Genomic DNA, 21,407 nt, shown 5'->3' with positions numbered 1-21,407 from the left:
GGCTCTACCATTTACTAGCTATGGGACCTAGGGCAGGTTGCCTAGTATCTCTGAGGATCAGTTTATGCATCTGAAAATAGAGACAATAAAAGCATTTGTACAGGGAATTCCCTGGTGGTCCAGTGGTTAAGACTGCACCTTCCAATGCAGGGGCTGCAGGTTTGATCCCTGGTCAGAGAACCAAGATCCCACATGACTCCCATAGCCAAAAAAACAAAACATAAAACAGAAGCAATACTGAAACAAATTCAATAAAGACTTTAAAAATGGTCCATGTGAAAATAATCTTTTTTTTTTTAAACCAATTGTACAGAGTTTTGATGAGTATTAAAGAGACAAGGTCTATATGCATGCCTAACTTGACTTGTAGCGTATGATGGTGATTTAGTCGCTAAATCATGTCCAACTCTTGCAAGTCCATGGACTGTAGGCCGCCAGGCTCCCCTGTCCATGGGATTTCCCAGGCAAGAATACTGAAAGTTGCTCAGTTGTGTCCGACTCTTTGTGACCCCAGGGACTATAGAACCCATGGCATTTTCCAGGCCAAAATACTAGAGTAGGTAGCCTTTCCCTTCTCCAGGGGATCTTCCCAACCCAGGGATCTAACTTGCATTCCCTGAATTGCAGGTGGTCTCCTGCATTGCAGGTGGATTCTTTATAGACTGTGGCATATAGTTGATAGTGCTTAATATACACTTTTGATATTAGCCAAATGACTGAGAAAGGACCAGGGCTCAATAAGAACTCGCTACTTTTTTGGACTATGGTGGGGGTGGAGGTGGGAGCAAGATTAATACAGTGTTCAGAACAAGGTAGTAAATGATGCAAGAGAACCTAAGGGATGAGCCAAGGCAGGGGTCAGATGGTAAGAACAGGTAAACACAGCCATGTGTCCATAGGCTGGCATATCCAGGAGCTCTGCATGCTGGGGATAGAGGGGAGAGGATGGAGCTGGAGCCAAGATGAGGGGAGCTGGGAAGGGGGCTGTGTAGGGCTGGGGACATGAGCACACCTTGAGAGGCCAGCTCCACTCTGGGACAGAAAGCCCAGTGAACAGTCATCAGTACTTACAAAGCCCTCATTCCCCACTGAATCCCAGGTTCTAGCAGGTGCTCAGTGTGAAATGGACGCAGGGATGATAGTTATCTAGACACAGAGTCACATCCATCACGGGCAGTGTGTGGGGGTCAGAAGCATCTGCACTGTGGCTTTGAGCAACCACAGGGCTAGGGCTCCCCCTGACCCCATAGAAGGTCACCAGCATCAGCATTCAGTGTTGAAAGTAGGGGACAGTGCCTGAGATTCTAAGATAAGACCTGGACCCAGGCCCTTGTCATGGGGTTTGGGTTCTGGACAAGATTTATTCCAAAAATACAGAACTTGGCCAGACTTACTGAGAAGGCAAAGATTTATCCAGTCCCATGGATAAATCCTTCAGAGAGAGATGGAGAGTAGCAACACTGGAGGATGTATAGCCTTCTCTCCATGTGTATTTATATATCACCTCATTCTATAAATGAATTGTGGTATGTTTAATATTCATTACTCAAGGGTTATTCTTTTTTTAAAGTCACTGGGGCAATGGAAGCAAAGAAAAATACAGTTGGAAAATTTTAATGGAAACCAGGTGGAGTCAATACCCAAAACATATGCCATAAAGTCCTATAAAATTGCCAAAGGTAGGCTAAACATTTGGTTCTGAACAGCCTGGGGGCCTGAGGAAGGAGGGAAACAGGGGCGGTCACCAACTTTATGGGGTTGGGAAGATAAACCACCATGAACTCAGTGAGATGCGGCCTTCCAGGGTGCTGAGACCTGGGGTGCTTTTTCCCTGGGTCCTCACACGAAGGAGCGCGATGGGTATACAGGGCTCTGGTGAGCACACTGGTGTGAGCTGCTCTTACACTTCCTGCCCCTAGGTCAGGTCAGGCTCAGGAGCCAGGGTAGACCTGAGGGGCTCACCCTCAGAATCAGCTGGCAAACAGCTTAGAGAATGAACATTTCTATCCTCCCAGACACATCTCCTCCTGGAGCACTGCTGCAGACCAGCAGAGGTGTTGCTTCAAAACCTGGGGATGAAGGAACTGGACCACACCAGATTTAATTCCACATCTGGCTCCGGAAGCCCGTGTAAAGTTGGCTTTGGCAAAAATGGAAGGGTAATTAATAAGGAGACTGGTAAGGGAGTGAGAGTTACAGAGCCATCCCCAGCTGTGGGGCTTCACTTGGCTTACCCGCCAGTGACTCACGGGCTTATGAGCAATCCTCATACGCCTGATTTAGAGGACTTACTCACCCTTCAGAGAAAGACCTTAATGCAATAAAGCAAATGTCAGCAAGTGGGACGCGGCTTAGCGTATCACCCCAGCCTGCACCCAGCTTCCCCCTCCCTGCCTCTCCCTGCCTGAGGCCCCTCCAGCCACTCAGCACCTGGACAGACTCACACAATGGGACACATTCCAGGGCTGAACGGAGGCTCAGAGATACGAAAGCAGGGAGAGACCTCAGGTGGACCAAGCCCTAACATCTGGTCCAGCAAGATTATAGATTAGCTCTAAAGCACTAGACTTGGGGCAGGGTGAGGGTTAGAAGCCAGGATTTCCCTTCCTGTCCAGTGCTCTTCCCTCCGTTGCTTCCTCTGAAAGCCCTGGTTGGATTATGTAAATGCTGAAGGTAAAGCAGCTTCCCCAGTAGGGGTGACATTCTTACCTGAGGTCTTTCCAAGGAATCTGTGGAGAAGGAAAGTTCTGTGGGGAGCAAGGCCTCAAGCAGAGCTTTTGAGGTGAGACATTTAGAAAGTGCTATTGGCTTGGACGCCAGCTTGCTATTTGCGGACATGGCACCTGCTGGGGGAGCTGGAGGCTTTTGGACACCCCATAGTCAAGGAGTATGGATTAGAATCCCTGTGTTGGGAATGTGTGATGTCAATCCCAGTCAGTTTCCTGTTCCTCATGATTAGGCAACAGTCCCCAAGAGTAGGCTGGAGCAGAGGCATAAGCCACGGGGATAAGCAAACACTGCCCCTTCCCTCCTCCACCACACAGAGGACATTACTCAGAAGGCAAGCTGATTCAGCCTTGGATTTAAACCCACTCATGGAAGGATTTACCTAGGAACTCCTCAGGGAATTATCTATAAGAATTAATCCCAAGGGTAAAAAAGAACAAGCATTTAAAGCAGACCTTCACTTCATTCGCTTATTTGTCCCTCGGTATTTTTCCATACTTTTCTTAGAGTCTGCCATACGCAGGTACCGGGGAGAAGGCTGACCACAAGCTTGCCACTCAGGTTTGCTGCCATCAAGGGTCTCAGGTTCTGAGGAACTTTTGGGACCATCTAGCTTAGTTCACTTATTTCATGGATGAGAAAGCTGAGGTTCAAGTTGAACTCTTTACCTGGGGCTTAAGGGAGTGAAGAGCTCAGGGTGGAGAGATGCTCTGACCACCTCCCCATGTGGCCTGGGTCTAAGAATTCTCTTGCAAGCGAACTCAGGAAAGCCTCCCAACTGGAAAGCATTGAGTAGACAAACAGCCTCATGCCTGCACACTCACCACCATCACCTTAAGAGTTCATTTGGATAGAGCCCAGAAAAGTAGGCTGGGTCCCCACCTCAATGTACCCCTGCCTGAACTCATCAATATGAAGAAGCACTTTTGTTCTTTTTACTATTTTTATTTTGCACTATTAAAAAAAAAAAAAAAAAAAAAGACGACGACAACCAGTAACATACTGCTTTTCTTCACATTCATATGGATTTTAGGAAATTATTGCCTTTTCCCCTGGAGAAATAACCTATAGACACACAAAAAAAGTAGTACCACATTGAGAAATCTGCAAATCCCAGAAGTCAACAGCTTGAAGACAACCCCCAGGGGCAGGGAAAAACACAAGTGTCATCAGAGATGAGACAAGCACATATAAAGACAGCAAGCTGGGCTGACGACCGTTTCAATGCCACTGACCCAGGAAGTGGGTACCCTTTCTCTCTCGTGGCACCCACTGCCACCACCTCAAATGGGTGATTTTTGGTCTATGGTCTGAAGAACTCTTTTCAAATGACACAAGAGTTGCTTTGAGGAGAGGTGCAACGAGAAAGGTTCAAGTATGAATAAGAATCATGCCCAAGTCCAAAGTCAGGGAAGAACCCACAGTGAGAAGGAAACCGGAAGTGTTCCCGTCTCACTACTTCACCCAGCTGACTCCACTTGATCCAAGACAGAGTCTCAAAAGCATCCGAGGGTTCAAATCGGCATATATTTCATGTCCCTAAAACCCTGCAGGGTTACTTTCCTGACTAGGTGGTGATCAGCTTATGCTCTGAAGCAACAGAGACAGATATAGAGACTGCCAAAATTAAAAAAAAAAACAAAAGATGGAAATTGTGCTTCCTTCAAAATGAACTGGCTTCATGACTGCCTTTTCTCCTGGTCTAGCAACTGCTTTCTCCCATGTTGCTGCAGGTTATTTATTGCCTTATGCTTGAAATGAAAAGGCGAATTTTGAGGTGCAAAGACTGGGCAGTCCTGAGGGCGGGGGTCTGGAAGTACAGTAGTCAGCACGCACTGTGCTCTCATAATGGCTTGGCCTTCCTTCAGTCCCGAGGTCAGTCTCAAGTTGGTCTGCAAACCTAGTGACCCCTTCGCTGTCCCACCAGGACAGCAGGACAGGGTGAGGTCTTCAGTATTGCACAGGTGTGAAATGTCCACAAGTCAAAATACAAAATCACAGTTGTTCTTGGGGCTGGGCTGGCTCCCCCAGCTCGGATTTAGCAGGATGTGGCTGTGGCCAGGGGGCTCCGGCTGAGCTCTGAGGCTGTCGAGTGGGTGGGCACTGGGGCCAGCACCGAGGTAGGGAACGTGCAGTATGAAGCCTGCACATCAGGGCTCAGTGTCTGCAAGTGGGCGAGGAATGAAGGGCCGGCTGCCTCTCCTTGGCAGGAGGGAGCCTGAGGGGTGGGCGCGGAAGGCAGGATCTCAGACTCATACTGTAGGAGCTGGCCCATGAAGCCAAAGTTGGGTGAGACCACACTCCTCCTCTGCTTGATGTAATCAAAGGCTTCCTTCAGGTGGAACTGCTTGGTCTTCATGAGGTAAGCCATGCAGATGGTGGGCGAGCGGGAGATCCCAGCCTCACAGTGAACCAGGACCTTGCCTCCCTTTTCCCTGACACAGTCTGGAAGAAAGAAGAGACAGTGGGACTGAGTTGGGATGGGGACTCAAAGGCAATTGGGTTTAAAAAAAGTGACTTTAAAAAGAAGTGACCTAGTTATCAAGTCTCATCATGTCTGCTCAACAGCAGTGGTCCCACAGTAGGCTTCTGCCAGTCTTTAATCCTCACTGGCGAGGACAGACCTCGGAGTCCCACTGATGTCCATCCCTCTGTAGGACCTACACAAACCTTAGTTTGTCAGGGTACTTGCACAGGTTCTGCCACTAGAGAGACTCTAGACCTGGAGTAACCCCTTCCTGGGGATGCCATCTTAACTTGGGTTCCACAAATGGGTTTCAAGAAGGCTTTGGGAATATCTCTCAAACCGCATGCAAGTTTTTATTGCACATTCACATTTTTCTGAGAGGCTCAAAGATTGACTTGGAAAAGCAATTCCTGTCTCTCAGGATCTGATTCTAATGGTGATAACCTAGTCCCCATCCTGGGAGGGGCCTTCCAGCCTCCCCGGGCACCTTGTTTGGCTATGCCAGGGTGCAATGCTTGGCTCAGCCCCCAGGGTTCCCACCAATGAAACATACAATAAATAGTGTGCAGCCGCTAATTATAGCCTTGGCTAAGTGACGCTTACGAGACGGAGGATATAAATGGCTTTGGCAAACTCCCTCTTGCACAACAACGGGAGTTGCTGCTATAAAGCTACCACCGTCAGTTAGCATGGTTTAGCTCAGTTTCACAAAGGTGAGGGGCGGGGGCGGGGTGCCCTCCTTTTCTGTTCTACTCCTACCCCAAAAAGAGCTCTAACTGTTAAAAATGGGCAGGGGTAAAAGGTTAAGCATATATACACATCAAATTAAAACCACAAAAAAGAGTCTTTCCAATTCCCTCTTTTGCTAGTGAGGAAACAATTACATCACAGGAAGTTAGACATACCTGGCACTATGTCAGGCCACCAAATGCAAAAACATTTAAGATTTTGAAAGGCCAATAAAAGTCAGCCCCCTTACCCACCTCCTTCCTCATGTTTAAAAAAGGTTTGCAGCTGCATCTCTAAGATCTAAAAGATCAGGTTTCTGAGCAGTCAGGAAGGATCCCTTGAGTTTCCAGAATGAAAATCTCAAAGGATTCCCCAGGATAGCTCCTTAGAGGTGCCCCCAATATAGTCTCTGATTCAAAAGGAAAAAAAAAATTGTAAATTAGTTCAAAGGGGACTCCAAGTTCCTAGGATTACAGGGTCACGACTACACAATTTTCTTCTGCTCCTCCACTGGCCTCCTTGTCATCCAGCTTTTAGTTGGCCCAGAGCCAAATCCCAGAAACCAAAGAGCCTACAGAACATTGTTTCTGGATTCCATTCCACCCCTCGGGGCTTGCCTTCCATGTGGTCCTTGGAAAGGGTCAGTGCGAGCATGGTTTGGCCTCAGTCCCTCCCTCCTTCAGCAGGGGGAGGGGTTTGGGGAAAAGTAGCTCGTGTGCCTTCAGAATGCTGTGGGTTTGTATGCTTGTGTACACAACAGACACAATACACACACCAGATGGGGAGGGAGGCATCTGAGAAGTGATGGGGGCTGTTTCATGACCTCACTGAGAAGCTATCTAGGTAATTAAATAACAGGCTGAAGGGCAAGGCATTCCCAGGGACAGGGAGAACAAGTCAAGGATTTCCCACCCTGAGCCCATCGTTTCAGCTGCCCCTCGGAGGCTCCAGAGGAACCGTCTCAGCCCAGAGGCTCAGGGGCCAGGGAGGGCAGGCTCAGCCTTTTGCTTGCAGTGAGTTTCTCGGTGGGTTTCCATGGAGTAGAAATTGTGTGTGATAAGCAGAGGGCCCACCACGTGGCAGATGAGGGGAGCCCTTTAATGGCTCCCTGCACTAAGATATCACTGCTACACTCAATACCAGCCTTTCCCCTCCAACATCCCTCACAGCCAGAAGCAGGAAGACTGCTGCTCAGCTTCAACAGCTGTGCAACGTTAAAGGGGAAAGAGGACTCTGGAAAGGGAAGCAAGTCCACAAGAGTGGGGAGCGGTGCCCAGCCTAGTCCCCAAGGGAGATGGATGGGAGAAAAAGATGTCAAATGAAAGAACAGTCCAGTCCGCTCTGAGGAGTTGAAATCCCAAGGCCCAAAAGCCCTTTCTAGGCAGAGGGACCAGAGGTTCCCAGGCCTACACAATGGAGTAAGTGATAACTACCTTACGGAACATACAAAGGATGCAAAAAGATGCCAACTTCTCTGTGCATAAAGCACGGAGCTTGAGTCCAGTGTTACTGTTAATCCAAAATGAGCTGAAAATGCAAAACAAATTGCCCCCAAAGCAGTTTGCCAAAAACCGTTGAAAGCAGCTGGGGCCCCGGGGGTTCAGTGCATAAGTAATGCTCTCTCGATCCTTCTGTTTGCTTTTAAAAATATCCCAATCTATGTAGAAGCACAGTCTGCGTGGTTCTTTCCCTCCCCTGCGTCCCTGGCATGCAGCATCACTCATGGACGCACTCTGCTTCCCATCCAGCCAGAAACACTAACAGAACGGTAGTGAGTACTGCCTTAAGATGATATTAACTAATGCATTTATCCTGCAGATTAAAGCTCCTATTAAACAGCAGTTCAAATCCGCCCCTCTGTCGTTCTGAGGTGAATCTCTTCTTGGCTCCCACTTGTGGTGGTTGCTCAAACAAAATGCTTTTCTTCTCAGCGATGGGGTGACCTCCATCAGTACATCAAAATCCAAGAACACCCCCCCCCAAATAACTGAGGACGGCGGCACGTACCGATAAAGTCTATTGCTTCTTGAAAGTGGGAGCTGATGTCAGCCGCATTGTTGTCTTCCACGGGGATCCATTTGTAGTGTAGGTGCGTCGTGCAGGCCTCGGAGGTCCGCCGGGAGACGTTGAGCAGGGCTGTGATGTGCAGGTTGGCAAGGAACTCGCACTTGGATGCGTGATAGGCACTTCCAAGGTAAAGGAACGGAAGGATTTCAACTGGGCCGCCCTGGAAGCAGGGGCAAAGGACAACCAGGAAACACTGATCAGCTTGCTCTTTGGGGAGAAGAAAGAAAACAATCCTGACCTATATGTTTTCAATTCGGAGGTTCCCTCTCTGGTTCCCAGGTAGAGAGTTGAGAGCCAGGGCAGTTTAACCAAGAGTTTGGGTAGAGCCTCCATCCTGGTAAACTCTCTACCCTATGTCACTGCCCTGGGACTCAGGGACAGTAAATCCCACACGGCTGAGATTTTCATTTCCTTACATATATCGAGGTGGAGGGAAATGTTGGCAGCCCTTGTAGACTGACAAGGATGAGAAGCAGGGTGGGGTGGTGGAAGGCTTGAGAAGACCATGTTGAAGTTCTAGCTGCCCCATGAGTGCCAGGCCAAGGCCTGAACCTTGGGGGCAACCTCCATTTCCTTCTAGAGCCCCCTCCTTTACAGTCTTGACCTTGGATGTAATGTGTTTCATCAAACCTAGGACACTGTTGATCCTAAGAGGCATTTGGATCTAACACCAAAATGTGCCTCCCACTATCCCCAAAAGTATACGTCTCAGAAGTGAAAATAACCACTATCTATCTGAAATCCTCAGATAAGGAAAAGCTGTTAGGCCATGATCAGAGGCTTGGTCTTTTTTTGTTGTTTTTTTCTTAGCTATGCTGCTCAGCATGTGGGATGCAGGATCTTAGTTCCCTGACCAGGGATCAAACCCATGTCCCCTGCAGTGGAGGCATTGAATCTTAACCAGTGGACCATCAGGGAAGTCCCAGGCCTGATCTTTAGTAGAGCTGAGTTTCGCTGAGAGATGCTTACATCCTTACCCGTTTGGGAGACACCCTATACCTGAGGTTTCTAGTTACGAAGGATCCAAAGAACCAGAGAACATCTACCCTGAAGCAAAGCTAAAAAGAACTGCTGGCTAATCAGACTCTGGCAGTCTCAGCATTTCCAGGGTGGCCAGAAAAGCTATCGTTCCACAGCGGGAACAATGGGAGCCCGGGATCTACAGGGAAAAACACTGAGCTGGGGTGACGGTGACTGTGTCTTTGGCCGCCTTTCTCGTATCATCCATCCATTTCCTGTGTTTCCATTTCCTGTCCTGGAATAAAAGTGGAATGGAAACTCTCTGCCAGCCCCATGGTAGGGAAAAGGGCATGGGATGAGGGCCAGCAGAAGAAGGCAGTTCTCAGAATACTCCACATGGGTGTCTGCTTTTCCTTTCCGGAGATGTTGGGTGTTTAAGGCAAAGGTCAGTTTGACCACTTGAAAGAAACTTAAAGAGATTTTACAAAAGGTAGTAATAGTAACAACCAGTACTTTTGCTAGCTGGCCCCTGGGCTTAACACTTAAGATGTAACTACACAGACGTCTCCCTCTCTTTAGAGATTAGAAAATGCTGCCACACCAGACCTGGGATCCTACTCAGTTTCTCCTGGAGCTTAGCCCAACCGACACCCCTGAAAGCATATTTCTTTCCTTTTTTGAATCTTCTTCTTAGACTCAAGAGGAAGAAACCAAAGGGCTTCAGAAACCTCAAAGGTTAACACGACCTCCCCCAGCTTTTCTCAAGGCAGAAGCTCTTCTAAGAAGTAACACTAGGGGCTTCCCCAGATGAGTCTTGGAGACACTTCAGGGCCTCCCCCGGTTCTTGCTTGGCCAAAGGGCTGCTGTGCTTTCACAACATCCTGCAAATTCTCATTTCTCTTTCACTTTCTGAGAAAGGGAGGGGGGAAAACACCACCCAAACAAACAAACGCAAATGGAAATCCAGCTAAGCCGGATGCCCACGGCTTGAAAGCCCAGGGTTCATCATACTCTGTAATTTTAACAAAGGAAAACAAGCAAAATAATAACCTTGGCATCTCGCCAAGCGAATAGGTTTCCTGACCAAAGATTCCATTCAAGGAAAAGCCACCTGGCTGAACCTGGAAGTCTATCCCCAGGGGGCAGAGCTCTGCTCATGGCAGGCAGCTGGCATCTTATGCAGTAGCATCTAGAAGTCCTCCTTCTTATGATTTGGGTATGTTCTTATTTTGTGTGAAGAACCAAAAAAGTTCCTCCTACCAAGTCAAGTACCTACTGGAATGACCTTCTTCCAAAAGAGGGCAAGTGGCAAACAGAACAGGGTCCTGAAAAGGACCAGAGCAAGGGATGAAAAGAAGGGAGTTCTGAGCTTAGTGCTGCCATGAACCGAGCAGCAAAAACCAATCACCCACGAGCTGTGACAGTTTTTCCCTCTGTAAAATGGGAAAGCAGGTTTTGATCTCTGGTTTCTGCACATCTGGGTCCTTGCTTGCTTCCCTCCCCCTCCCCCCCATCCTCCTGCATCATAGGTAACCCCCTAGCTGAGCCGTCCACTTTTTTTGCCTTTAGTGGGTTGCCAAAAAGTACAATTCTAGGAAGGGAAAAAACCCACGTGTTTGTAGACATATGAAATCCTCTAGTGTCTCTTGATCTCTGGTTTCAGAATTTATGGAATTATAAGCATCAGAAACCCCTAAAGGAAGCTGCATAGCCTTCCAAACAGTAGTTTCTCTACAACCCTCCCCCAATCTTCTTCCTTCAGTTAAAAATACCAAGACACGCCTTTACAGGTACCGGGTTGGTTTGCAGAAACTGCAGAGCGGGAGCAATTACACAGAAGACCAACACAGGAAGCCTGAATGTCATCTCTGAAAACGTCTTCAGGGAAACCTAAACTGCTATTTCGATGCTTCTCTGCACCTCCCAGGCCAGCTAACAATAATATATCTTTCACTTCCCCTTTTCTCCAGAAGCCACCGAGCATCCTGAAGCGTGTTTGCTCTTGACAGCTTATTTGCTGGAAGGAAGCCCATGTACTCTTGGATGGAAACTCAAGTTGGCAAGCAACAGAGGTTCTCCAAAGCTAGAGGCCTCTGCCAGCTCCCTGATCCACAAAAGAACCAACCAACGTTAGTGATTAGGGAGAGGGAGAGCCAGGGTGCTGTGCAAGGAACAGAGCCAGGGGCCTGGATGGCACTTCCACACCACGTACCTGGTCATAGGCCGGCCTGTAGCTGATGTTGAGCACTGATTTCCCACGCTGACTGATGAGGGCTCTCTCAGTTTCAACCTTCTCTTGTGAAATGGGTTTTACATCCACACAACACTCAGGATATTCTGAGTAGAAAGTCTCATATCCCCCTAAAAGACAAAAATAAAAAAGCAAGAGAGATATAAGCACTGACTTTTTTTTTTTTTTTCAGTCTGTGAGAAAATGCCTAGAATTGATCAATATCCTGAGAGTGGAATATTAAAAAAAGGTATTAATTTACTATACATTCTGGTCTTATAAAAAAACTGAGCCAAAACAAGTAATAGTTTTAGAATAGAAATGGGCTCCACAGATAAACACATACTCACTCTCTCTTTCTCTCCTAAAAAGGTACAGTTCAAAGGCAATGATTAACTTTTAATGTCTATCAGAAGAAGCTTAAGCTGTGAAAGGAAATATATCTGACATCTGGCAAATATTAACCAAACCCTTCCAGACAACAAAAGCCATTTTCTCACATTTATCTAAAATCCAGGTGTGATTATGCAGAATTTCATTAATTCTTGAAAGAAGCTCCTAAACTGGTCTGTTTCATCCATAGCCAATCAGCTCTAAACAGGATTATAGATGAAACCCCCTCTATAAGGGAATGGGGTCTTACAAGAGGTTTTAACCTCAGGGCCATAAAACAGCCCTGCCCTTTCTCCTTCCCAAGGTGCTAAGAACACTGCTGCCAGTTCTCTCCACAGGTCCAGTGTAATCAATCTAGTTAATTACCTTCTAAACCAAGTTAGAGGAATGAGGCCTTCTGAACTTAATTCTTATCTCCACCCCCAACCCCCGCTGCTTTCCCCTTGATGGCCACCTACTCTCCCCTTTATTATTACCCTCCCCTCCTGAACTTTCTCCCCAGCTACACACGCCCTTGTGTGTGCATACACACCCTCAAACTGATAAGTCAACTACCCGCAGGTATTCTATAAAAATCCTAACTACATTTAAACTTATCCAATTGGATCACTTAAGGTAAGAACTACTCTGACCAAATCAGAGAAACTTGAGTATGTAAATTCTTGGGCCCATACAGGAAGTGGGGAGAACCGAACAAAAAAACTGGCCCTGAAGCCTGAGAATGCCAAGTGCTGCTGGGTGACTAGGCCAGCCTCGTGTGGGGAAACCCCCTGCTTCCACTCCAAAGGGACCTAAGCCATTTCCTAGAGCCTCCAGAAAACCTGCTTCTTTTTCCAGAGAATTGGGGTCAAAACATCACTTTTTTTTTGGCCACACTCTGTGACTTGCAGGATCTTTAGTTCCTGGACCAGGGATTGAACCTGGGCCCTGGCGGTGAAAGTGCCCAGTCCTAACCATTAGACTGCCAAGGAATTCCTTCAACCATCAGTTAAAGAAGCATTCTGAGACCATATTTTTTTTTCCCAACGGCCCCCTTTTTTTCCTTTTGTCTTTTGGTGCTGTGATAGCCCCACAGTGGAGCACATGGTGGCTTTTTTAAACCCCTGCCATAGGCAAATGGTTAATGGATTATTCGGCAGTCTCCAGCTCTCTTTCAGAAGCTGTGGCCAATTCCTAGAATGAATCATCTCACCATTACTGCTTCCTCTCAGTGTGCTGGAACTGCCCCACCCCCCACCAAGCACACCCAAATCTCCCCTGTGGTCACTTCAACAAATAGCCACCCGGGCCTCCCCAGATGAGCTTCCGGACCTCCACAATGACCAATTTCCCGGTCATGCTGACAGGTCATGCCGGAGGAGGGCAGAGGTGGAAAGTTTGGAATTATCTGTGGCTTAGTTTCCCTTCCTTCACCACCACTGCCTCTGCCCCCTGCACGGACCTTCAGCTTCCTCCGAAGAGGTGCCCCTAGTAAGCAAAGCACTTCTTGTGCCTCAACATTTTCGTTTCTAGGAGACACAATGAGTGATAGGGGACAGGAATCTGAAGTGAAGCGGCCCAGGCCCCTCTCAAACTCCAGCATGAAGCTTGGGAAAGAAAAGCCTTCAGGTCACCCCATCTCTTGGCTTTAAATAGAGCACTTAAAAGAGCTGGCTGTTAGGAGGACTGACAGGAGGTGCGGGTGTAGGCTGGGTCCTGCTTGCCTGTTCACAAAATATGGCAGGCAGACAAAGAGTCTCAGTGTGACGAGAGACAGATAAACAGGGGCCTGCCTCTTCAAGTTGGGGTCAGGAGTCCTCCAGATTAGATGGTCTCTGTCTTTCACCCACTCCCATCAGAAGGGTGGAGAGATGGAGCATTCCTCTCTGGTGCCTCACTTGAGATGCAAGAGCTGTAGCAACTCTTGGCTGCTTCAGTTGTCTTCAGAGTGGTTCTGAAGACACTCACTCATTGATCACCACTGCAATACCAGGGGAGTTGAGCAGAGAAAGAGGACAGACACTATCTATAAAATACACATTGACAATGTCATTTGGTCAATTCATTTTAGTGGGTTTTGTGTGTGTGTGTGTGTGTGTGTGTGTGTGCAGAAGGCATTGACAGAAATGTACAAGGCACTGCCCCCACGATCTGAGATGCCACGAGATCAAAAACCTGAGCTCCTATCTGGACGTGAGTTAGGTGAAGAAATTATTTTCTTTGGCAACAACTTAAAAGTTCAGCATTGTTGTAAGGCTAAGTATCAAGCAATTTTTACTGAAATTTAAAACAGACATAAACTGTGACCTGGCGATTCTCATAATTTTACCAAAAGATAGTGCACACACAAAAGCATTTGGACAGAGATATACTCTCCCAGTTCAGTCGCTCAGTCGTGTCCGACTCTTTGTGACCCCATGAATCACAGCACACCAGGCCTCCCTGTCCATCACCAACTCCCGGAGTTCACCCAGACTCACGTCCATCGAGTCAGTGATGCCATACTCTCCCACACTGCTTCAAATACTAAGGCATGAAGCAATCTACTTACTGGCTATCATCAGGGGATGAGTTTAAAAAGTGAATAGGACATGTATGCTCTGATATGGACAAGTCTCTCAAAATCTAGTTAGGTGAAAGAGGCAGGAGCAGGAAATATACAAAATAATCCTATTTTTAAAAGATACTCATGGAAAATTAATTTATCTAAAGATGAACAAGAAATAGTTGACTGTTGCCTCTGGGGAGTGGAACTGGGTTCTAGGGTGTGCAGAAGATCCACTTTTCATTGTACAGCATGTTACTTTCATTAAAAATTTAAAAAAAAATCATTTTTACTTGAGATGTGAGTCTACAGAGCTGCCTACTTCCTGTGGCAATAACTTTCAAATGGCTTGCACGGCCCCTTGGAGAGGGCTGGAGACCAGAGGTAGAACCAGAAGGGGTTTCCTGGAAGGTATCTTTCATGCTGCTGGAGAGGCAGAAGCTTTCCCTGTACTCACGGCTAAGAAGAGACCAAAAAGGGTATCAGGAAGACAAAGAAATCAGGGGCTGTGTGTGAAAGCTCTGCAGAGTTTAGAGGGCACTCTCCATCTCCTGGGGGCTGAGGCTGGGTGCAAGAGAAAGATCTTCTGCCTCTGGTGTCTCTGGGGACAGACAGCCTGCAAGAGGTGCTAATCGAGGTGGGAGCTGCCCCTGAATCTCTGGAATCTCCCAATCTGGAAGATGTAAAACTCCACACGTTGCACGGTTCTAAAACAGCGCCCTCACGTTCTCAGCTCACCGCACCTGAGTTCTGAATTCCAGCTATGTTATATCTCAAGGCGACCTCCCAGAGCTGTCTGGGCTGAGTCCTCGTCGTCTCTTCCCTACAAGCTAAGCCTTCCATACACTTGAGGTTAAAACGGACTCAAATAAAAGGCGGCAGCAATCACAGGAAGTGATACAGAAATCAATACTCTGTAATTTGACAGTAAATCACCCACCCACCAGCAAAGTCATCTCCCCCAGCAGGTGTAACGTGCAGACTGGTAAAGCAGCTACTGGAGGGTCTCAAACCAAATGCGCCGCCGTCCCCTTCACAAGCACCCTGTGGCCCCTCTCCTAGGTCCTGGCTCGCCGGCCAACCTGCCGCCCGCCCCCGGGGGACCGTGTTAGGTGCCCCAGCTCTGGCCCACGACCAGTCCAGGGGATGATCCCGGGGCGGGAGAGAGGAGGTGAAAAAGAGTGAGAAGACTAAAGACTGTCAGCTCCAAATGGAGCTAGAAAGGCCTGGAAGGGGAGAAAGGGAAGCCAAGAAACAATAAAAAGCAATACAATGAAATGAAAAGGAAGAGAGGGGAGGGACTCGCCAGGGTCAAAAAGGCAAGAGGGTCGATGAAGACACAGCCTAACATAAGTTAATTGTCCAGGCGGGAGGAAAGGGGACACCGCGGCGCCACGCTCCTGGGGGGTGGTGGCGACCCGCGGATCCCTTCAGATCTGTCCATCAGGAAGGCTCCAGAGCGTCGGCCCCAGGGAAAGACATGAAGCCGGCGCCAGGAAACCCGGCTCGTGCTGGGCGCTCCCTAACTGCTAAGAAGCAGCGCCCCCAGCAGCGTGCAGCAACCCCACCCCCTCCCCCGGGCAGCCAGGCCGTCAAACGCTTTCGAGGAACACAGGTGGGGACGGAGAAGCTGCGAGCGCTGACACCGGCCGTGGCCTTCCCGGCGCACGTCAAGCCCCAGGGTGCAGAACTTCCCCGGCGCCAGGATCGAGGAAGGCGCCGGCGCCAGCAGGGGACCCCAGAGCCCGGGGCCGTCCTGTCGCGGTGGGGTGACCAAGGACCCGCGGCTCCGACGCAGCTCACCTTTGAGGAAGTAGACCCGCGGGCCGGCGGGCAGGCAGGCGAGCAGCGAGGTGAGCACGACGCGGGCGGCGCTCTCTTCGCGCAGCTTCTGCCAGTGCCGGCTGCCCTGGTCCAGCACGACGACGGCCGCCACGCCGCCGCCGCCCTCCTGCAGCAGCCGCGCGCGCGCCGCCTCGTCGGGCAGCACGTAGCGCGCCGACACCGCGCCGCCGCGGGCCCTCCGCAACACCACCGAGTTGAGGTTGACGTTCAGCGAGCCGCGTACGCTCGAGGCGGCGAAGGCCAGGTAGGGCCGGCAGTCGAGCACCACACAGCGCGCCGCCGCCTCTTTGCGAAGCATCTTGCGGAGCTGGCGCCCGTCGAGCGACGTGACCTTCATGCCGCCGCCCAGCGGCCCCGCGCCGTGCGCGCCGCAGGTGCCCACAGCCAGGGTGCCCGCCGGCGAGGCCCAGGAGGACGACCCCACGGGGCTGCGGCCGGCCGACCGAGCCCGGCGCCGGAGCGGACGCTCAACTCTTCTTTCCCGCCCCGCACGCTCGGCGCCCGGCCGGGCCACTCTCTGCCGCAGAAGCCGGGGATTCCGCCGGCAGCGCAGCATTTTATGTGAATGGGTGTGCAGCCTGTGACGTGGCTGCCCATATAAGGCGGAATATGGGTATTTCCCCGCCCCTTCGGGCCGCGGTCACGCCCCCAGGGGGCGGGACGCGCGGGGCGGGCGCCCAGCGTTAGTCAGCTCGAGAAAGAGGAAGTGGAAGGTGCCTCGCTGTGTTCTCTGCGGCGCTGCGCGCAGACACTCACTGGCGCATCACCGAGGACTGCCGGTGGGTTGTCAGGAATGCGAGGAGGCCGAGGTGACCCACGCTGTGCGGGAAGAGGAGGAAGCGGAGGAGGCAGAGCTAGCGTCGCACCATAGGCTTTGAGTTTCATAGACGTAGGTTCTGGACCTTCTGGGGGCCGTGCCTGACAGTGCGGTAGGCAGAGCTAGGGGCGCCCTCGGTCGTGCCCCCAGATGAATCAGAAGCAGATTTCAGGCGTTACGGAAGTCTTTACGCGGGAAATGAGATGATAGCTGGAATTTGCTTCGAAGTCTGAGTTATTGATGACTCAAGTTTGGGCTTGTATTGGTAATCATTGGGGATTGGTACCTGGGTGTTCATTATACTGTTTTCTCTACTTTTCTTTATATTTTGAAATTTTCCACCGTAAAAGTACCCGAAAGTAAAAATAGGAAGAGAGGAGCCAGCAGTTAATCTCCCCAAATGGATTCTGCCCTCAAAGGATTGATGGTCCTTTTCTTTGTCACACTCCCAGATAAAAATTAGAATGGTTGTAAGGACCTATTGCACAGCGCTTGAAACTCTACTTAATGCTTTGTGACATTCTGGATGGGAGGGGGGCGTTTGGGGAAGAATGGATACATGTATATGTAAGGCTGAGTTCCTTTGCTGTTCACCTGAAACTACCACAACATTGTTAATCGGCTGTACCCCCCCCCAATAATAAAAAAAAAAAGCTAAAATTTCACTGAAAAAAAAAAATTAGAATGGTTGTTTTTTGAGGAACCATTTTCTGTCACCCGGAAAATATCTGTGGTGAACTCAGCTGCAGCGTCAGCATGCACTGTTGATGGAGCTCAGCCCAGCCAACTGTCCAGGTGGCTTCTGGGATTTAGGGGATTATCTGTGGATAAAGTATAATCCCAGGCTGTCTGCCCCCACCAGTCCCCAGCAGCTTTAGGCTTCCCATCCCCAGTCTTGGGGAACTGGACACACTCACCCATTCAGCAAGTATTTATTGAGGGGCAGCTCTATGCCCCGGTAGCTGCAGAGACACTCTTAGGGAAACAGGCTTCTCCCTTCAATCTCAGGACTAACCATTTTATTGTGAGCCTGAGAGGAAAGGGGACTGCCTGATGGAAAATAGGCTGCCTCCACTAGGGAGGGGCTTGTTTGCTACAAAGGGGGATGACGTTTTTAGAAGGAAACAGAAATTGAATTCTGAAATCAAATGCAATCACACAAGACACCAGCTAGCTGGCCATTGCCTCTGGGTCTCAGCTGCCTTCAGTCAGAGGCACTGTCCTCGCCTTGCCATAGGAGCCTTAATGAAGGCGTGGAAGGAAGGTTTTCTTTCTCTTTGCGGTTATCCGTGCCAGCCTTCCCTGCAATCTGCTCCTCCTCTAGTGTCACCAAACCTTCTACCTCTAGACATTTCAACCTATGACCACACATGTATGGAGCACCCACATGGCCAGGCTATGTACTGGTCGCTGGACACTAATGTGATCAGGACTGCTCCAACTGCCCCCAGCTCAGAGAAGAGGCTCGGCCCGGCCACAGACCTATAGTCAGTGTGACAGAGCATCCATGTGTATGAGGTGGGGTAGGCTGGAGCTCTGGAGAAGGCCACCTAGAGCAGAGGAGAGCTGAGGTGAGCTTACAGGAATGAATCAAGGAGAGCCAGGCTGTGGAGGGAGGGAGTGGAAAGCATTCCAGGCACAGGTAACCCCTTGCTTAGTTGCTTAGTGTTAGTCGCTCAGTTGTGTCTGACTCTTTGCGACCCCGTGGACTGTATCCCACCAGGCTCTTCTGTCCATGGGATTCTCCAGGCAAGAATCCTGGAGTGGGTAACCATTCCCTCCTTCAGGGAATCTTCCCAGCCCAGGAATCAAATCCAGGTCTCTCACATTGAAGGCACACTCTTTACCATCTGAGCCACCAGGGAAGGTAAAGGAATTAAAAAAAAACAAAAAAAACCAATAAGAACCCAGAATGGTGTGTGCTGGCGGTATGTGGGAGACTAAGGCATTTTTGGTATTTATTAGAAGATTAAGCAGGTCAGGTGGCAGAAGGACGTATGTGTCATGTAAGGCCTTTAGTCTTAGCCTTTGGCTGGCGCAGCCCCAGATGAGGATGTTACTCAGGGACCTGGTCAGGTGAGCATTTGAGGACCTCATTTAGGTCGTCCTGTGGAGGAAAGATGTTTTATTTGAGGGTGGGGGTGGGGTCCAGACTGGGCTCAGGGAGACAGATAGGAGGCTTTTGTGGGTAATCCAGGCCTGAGCTGATAAGGCCCCAGCCGGAACTTGGCAGTGATAGCAGCAATTGAAGAGGCCACACAGATGGGAGAGACAGTTAGGAAGTAAATTGCCGGAAGGGCTGGGATGAGGGAGACAGGGGTAGAAGGTGACTGAGTGAATGGTGACACCTTTAGATAGGGACCCTGCAGGAACAAGTCTGGGTGTGTAGCAGGAGGAGGAGTTGGAGGTGAAGTTTAGATTATTACTAAGTAGAAGTTGATCGTGGGCAACCCAAGGGGATAGTGGTAGGGTGGCCTGGCAAGCAGTGCAGGAAGGTCATCTGTCAACGGGATTTGTCTGTCATTTCTTATGCCCAACAGTTCACCAAGTCCCGGGACTCTGCCTTTCAGATCTCCTTCCTCAGCTGCCCTTTCTAGTCCCGTGGCCAGGGCCAGCTTCCTGAGCGTGTGACCTGTGTAGCTGGACAAGGCTGTACTTAGAAGGGCACAATGCTTGCTTTAATGCTTGCTGTCACTCTATTGACAATAATTTTCGGACAAGGAACCCTGACTTTTCCTTTGGTACTGGGCCCCACGAATTTTGTAGCCGGTGCCCCCCATTTGTTGTTCTTGTTCAGTCTCTAAGTCTCTAAGTCATATCTGACTCTGCGACCCCGTGGACTGCAGCATGCCAGGCTTCCCGGTCCTTCACCATCTCCCGGAGTTTGTTCAAACTCATGTCCATTGAGTCGGTGATGCCATCCACAGTATTAGTTAAAGGGCCCCTTTAGCCCTACCACTGGGCCCTACAGTAGCATCCTGTTTCCCAATCTTGAGGTCCTCTCCTTGCTCTCTTGTCCTCTGCAATGTGATCTTTCAAAGCTTAGATCAGAGCACAGAGCCCAACTTCTCTGCTCAGAAACCCTCAGGGACACCTACGCACTGTCTGATAAAAATCTAGATTCCTTAGTGGAACACCAAGATCCTTGTTCTAACCAACTGGCCATCACCCACCTCCAGCCTTGTTTCTCTCCTTCCGTCCCCCTTTCCCAACTCCAGCCTCCAGTCACACAGAACTGCCCATTTCCTAAAGTGCCTCCCTCACTCCTTTGTTAGGAATCCTTCTCCACCTTCACACACCAGCTCCAGAGCTAAGGTTTCACCTCCAAGAAGTGACCTGTTGATCCGCCAGCCTGTTTATCAGTTGCCCTCCTGGGGGTTCTCACGCTCTTGCCGTTTGCCCCTCCCCCAGCCCGTCACAGGAGTGTTATCTGTCCTGCTGTTAGTCTGAAGGCTCCCAGGCCACACTCAGGACTTTTCCCACTATCGGTGACCCCATCATAACACCCAACACATGGCAGGGGCTCACGCAGTTTTGGCAGAATGAAATCTGGTGCTTGCTGAGACTTGAAAGCAGCAGGCTTCTTAGTAGGCATGCAGGGGAAAAAGTTGGCCACAACATAAATAAGGGCCCTACACCCTGGATCAGGAGACAAGACAGGAAGCTGTAGACTCACAGGCCCTAGGATCAGGAAGTAAAATTTGGAAGAGGAGGATGTCTGACTCCTCACCCCCAGCCCCACCACTGCTTGGGAATGGGAGTAAGGGGGAGGGGGGAGGGGGAGGGGGGAGGGGGCGGGGGCGGCAGTGTGGTTCAAGAAAAAAAGCAGAATTTAAATTAGCGTGAGTATATGAAGCAAGACCTTGCTTTATTTGTCATTCTCTCTCCGATGCCAGTTCCTCAGAGCTGGGCAAGAAGATTTTTGTGTTTCTTGTCCCCTCCTTTGACCGGTCATCTTAGCCCTCAGGCCCTGACTCATTATTGTGATCTGATGTTCTTACCTGGTGGAGGGTCATAGTGCCCCTTTCTAAAAAGCGTAGGCCTGTTCCTTGGAAAAGTGCACACGCAGTTTTCAGCTTCCAGCGTAGGGAAGCTGCACAGACCTGGGAACGCCTGTGTCTGCCCCTGCTGCCTTCATCTGCCTGTGAAGTGGGGCCAGGTGGCCTGTGGATCAGAGGGTACCCCAGAATGCCAGGGCAGGGGCCCAGAGCCATTCTGAAGACAACCCAAGGGTCCACTAGCAGCCCCAGCTCTCCAATGGATGCATTTTGCCAGCTCACTTCATTGGCTTTTTTGTTTCTCATCATGCAAGTAGCACATGCTCATTATTGAAAATGTGGGAAAAGCAGAGATATGAAAATGATGTTATTTTTTTCTTTAAGAGCACTACTTTCTCTGGTTTCTTCAAGACTGCTATTGGGTCTGGACCCAAGACTTGCTTCACACCATCTTGGTAAAAAGGAAAGAGCACTGGACTAGGAGTCAAAGAGCTGGATTTTTGTTCAGCCTCTGCTATGACCAGCTTTTGTTGCTTCTTTAATATTTGTAGAGTGCCTTCTGGGTGTGTAGGTGTTTTTCTCCCCATGGCCCTCCCATCTCCCTCACTCCCAGGACCTTAGAGTGGAGTGAATACAAAATTCACTTCAGG

General features: G+C 49.7%; 1 protein-coding gene across 1 annotated transcript; it reads right to left on the bottom strand.

Annotated features, from left to right (window-relative positions):
* Window positions 1-4,282: 4,282 nt before the first annotated feature.
* On the bottom strand, window positions 4,283-16,468 carry DUSP5 (dual specificity phosphatase 5). The gene is made up of 4 exons (XM_055560322.1): window positions 15,901-16,468; window positions 11,163-11,311; window positions 7,931-8,150; window positions 4,283-5,172 (listed from the first exon to the last, which is right to left on the bottom strand). The coding sequence occupies exons 1-4, from the start codon at window positions 16,277-16,279 to the stop codon at window positions 4,766-4,768; spliced, it is 1,155 nt and encodes a 384-aa protein (XP_055416297.1). The 5' UTR covers window positions 16,280-16,468; the 3' UTR covers window positions 4,283-4,765.
* Between the last annotated feature and the right edge of the window lie 4,939 nt (window positions 16,469-21,407).

The sequence above is a fragment of the Bubalus kerabau genome, chromosome 22, assembly GCF_029407905.1.
Source record: "Bubalus kerabau isolate K-KA32 ecotype Philippines breed swamp buffalo chromosome 22, PCC_UOA_SB_1v2, whole genome shotgun sequence".
Classification (NCBI taxonomy): Eukaryota; Metazoa; Chordata; class Mammalia; order Artiodactyla; family Bovidae; genus Bubalus; species Bubalus kerabau.
The sequence above is the reverse complement of the archived record's forward strand: the minus strand, read 5'-3'. Positions and strand labels throughout refer to the sequence as shown.

Coding starts and splice junctions, on each gene's coding strand:
- DUSP5 (XM_055560322.1), bottom strand. CDS start 16,279: ATGAAGGTCACGTCGCTCGACGGGCGCCAGCTCCGCAAGATGCTTCGC. Junction 8,151..11,162: donor ACAGGCCGGCCTATGACCAG/GTACGTGGTGTG, acceptor CCCTGCTTCCAG/GGCGGCCCAGTTGAAATCCT. Junction 5,173..7,930: donor AGAAGCAATAGACTTTATCG/GTACGTGCCGCC, acceptor TCTTTCTTCCAG/ACTGTGTCAGGGAAAAGGGA.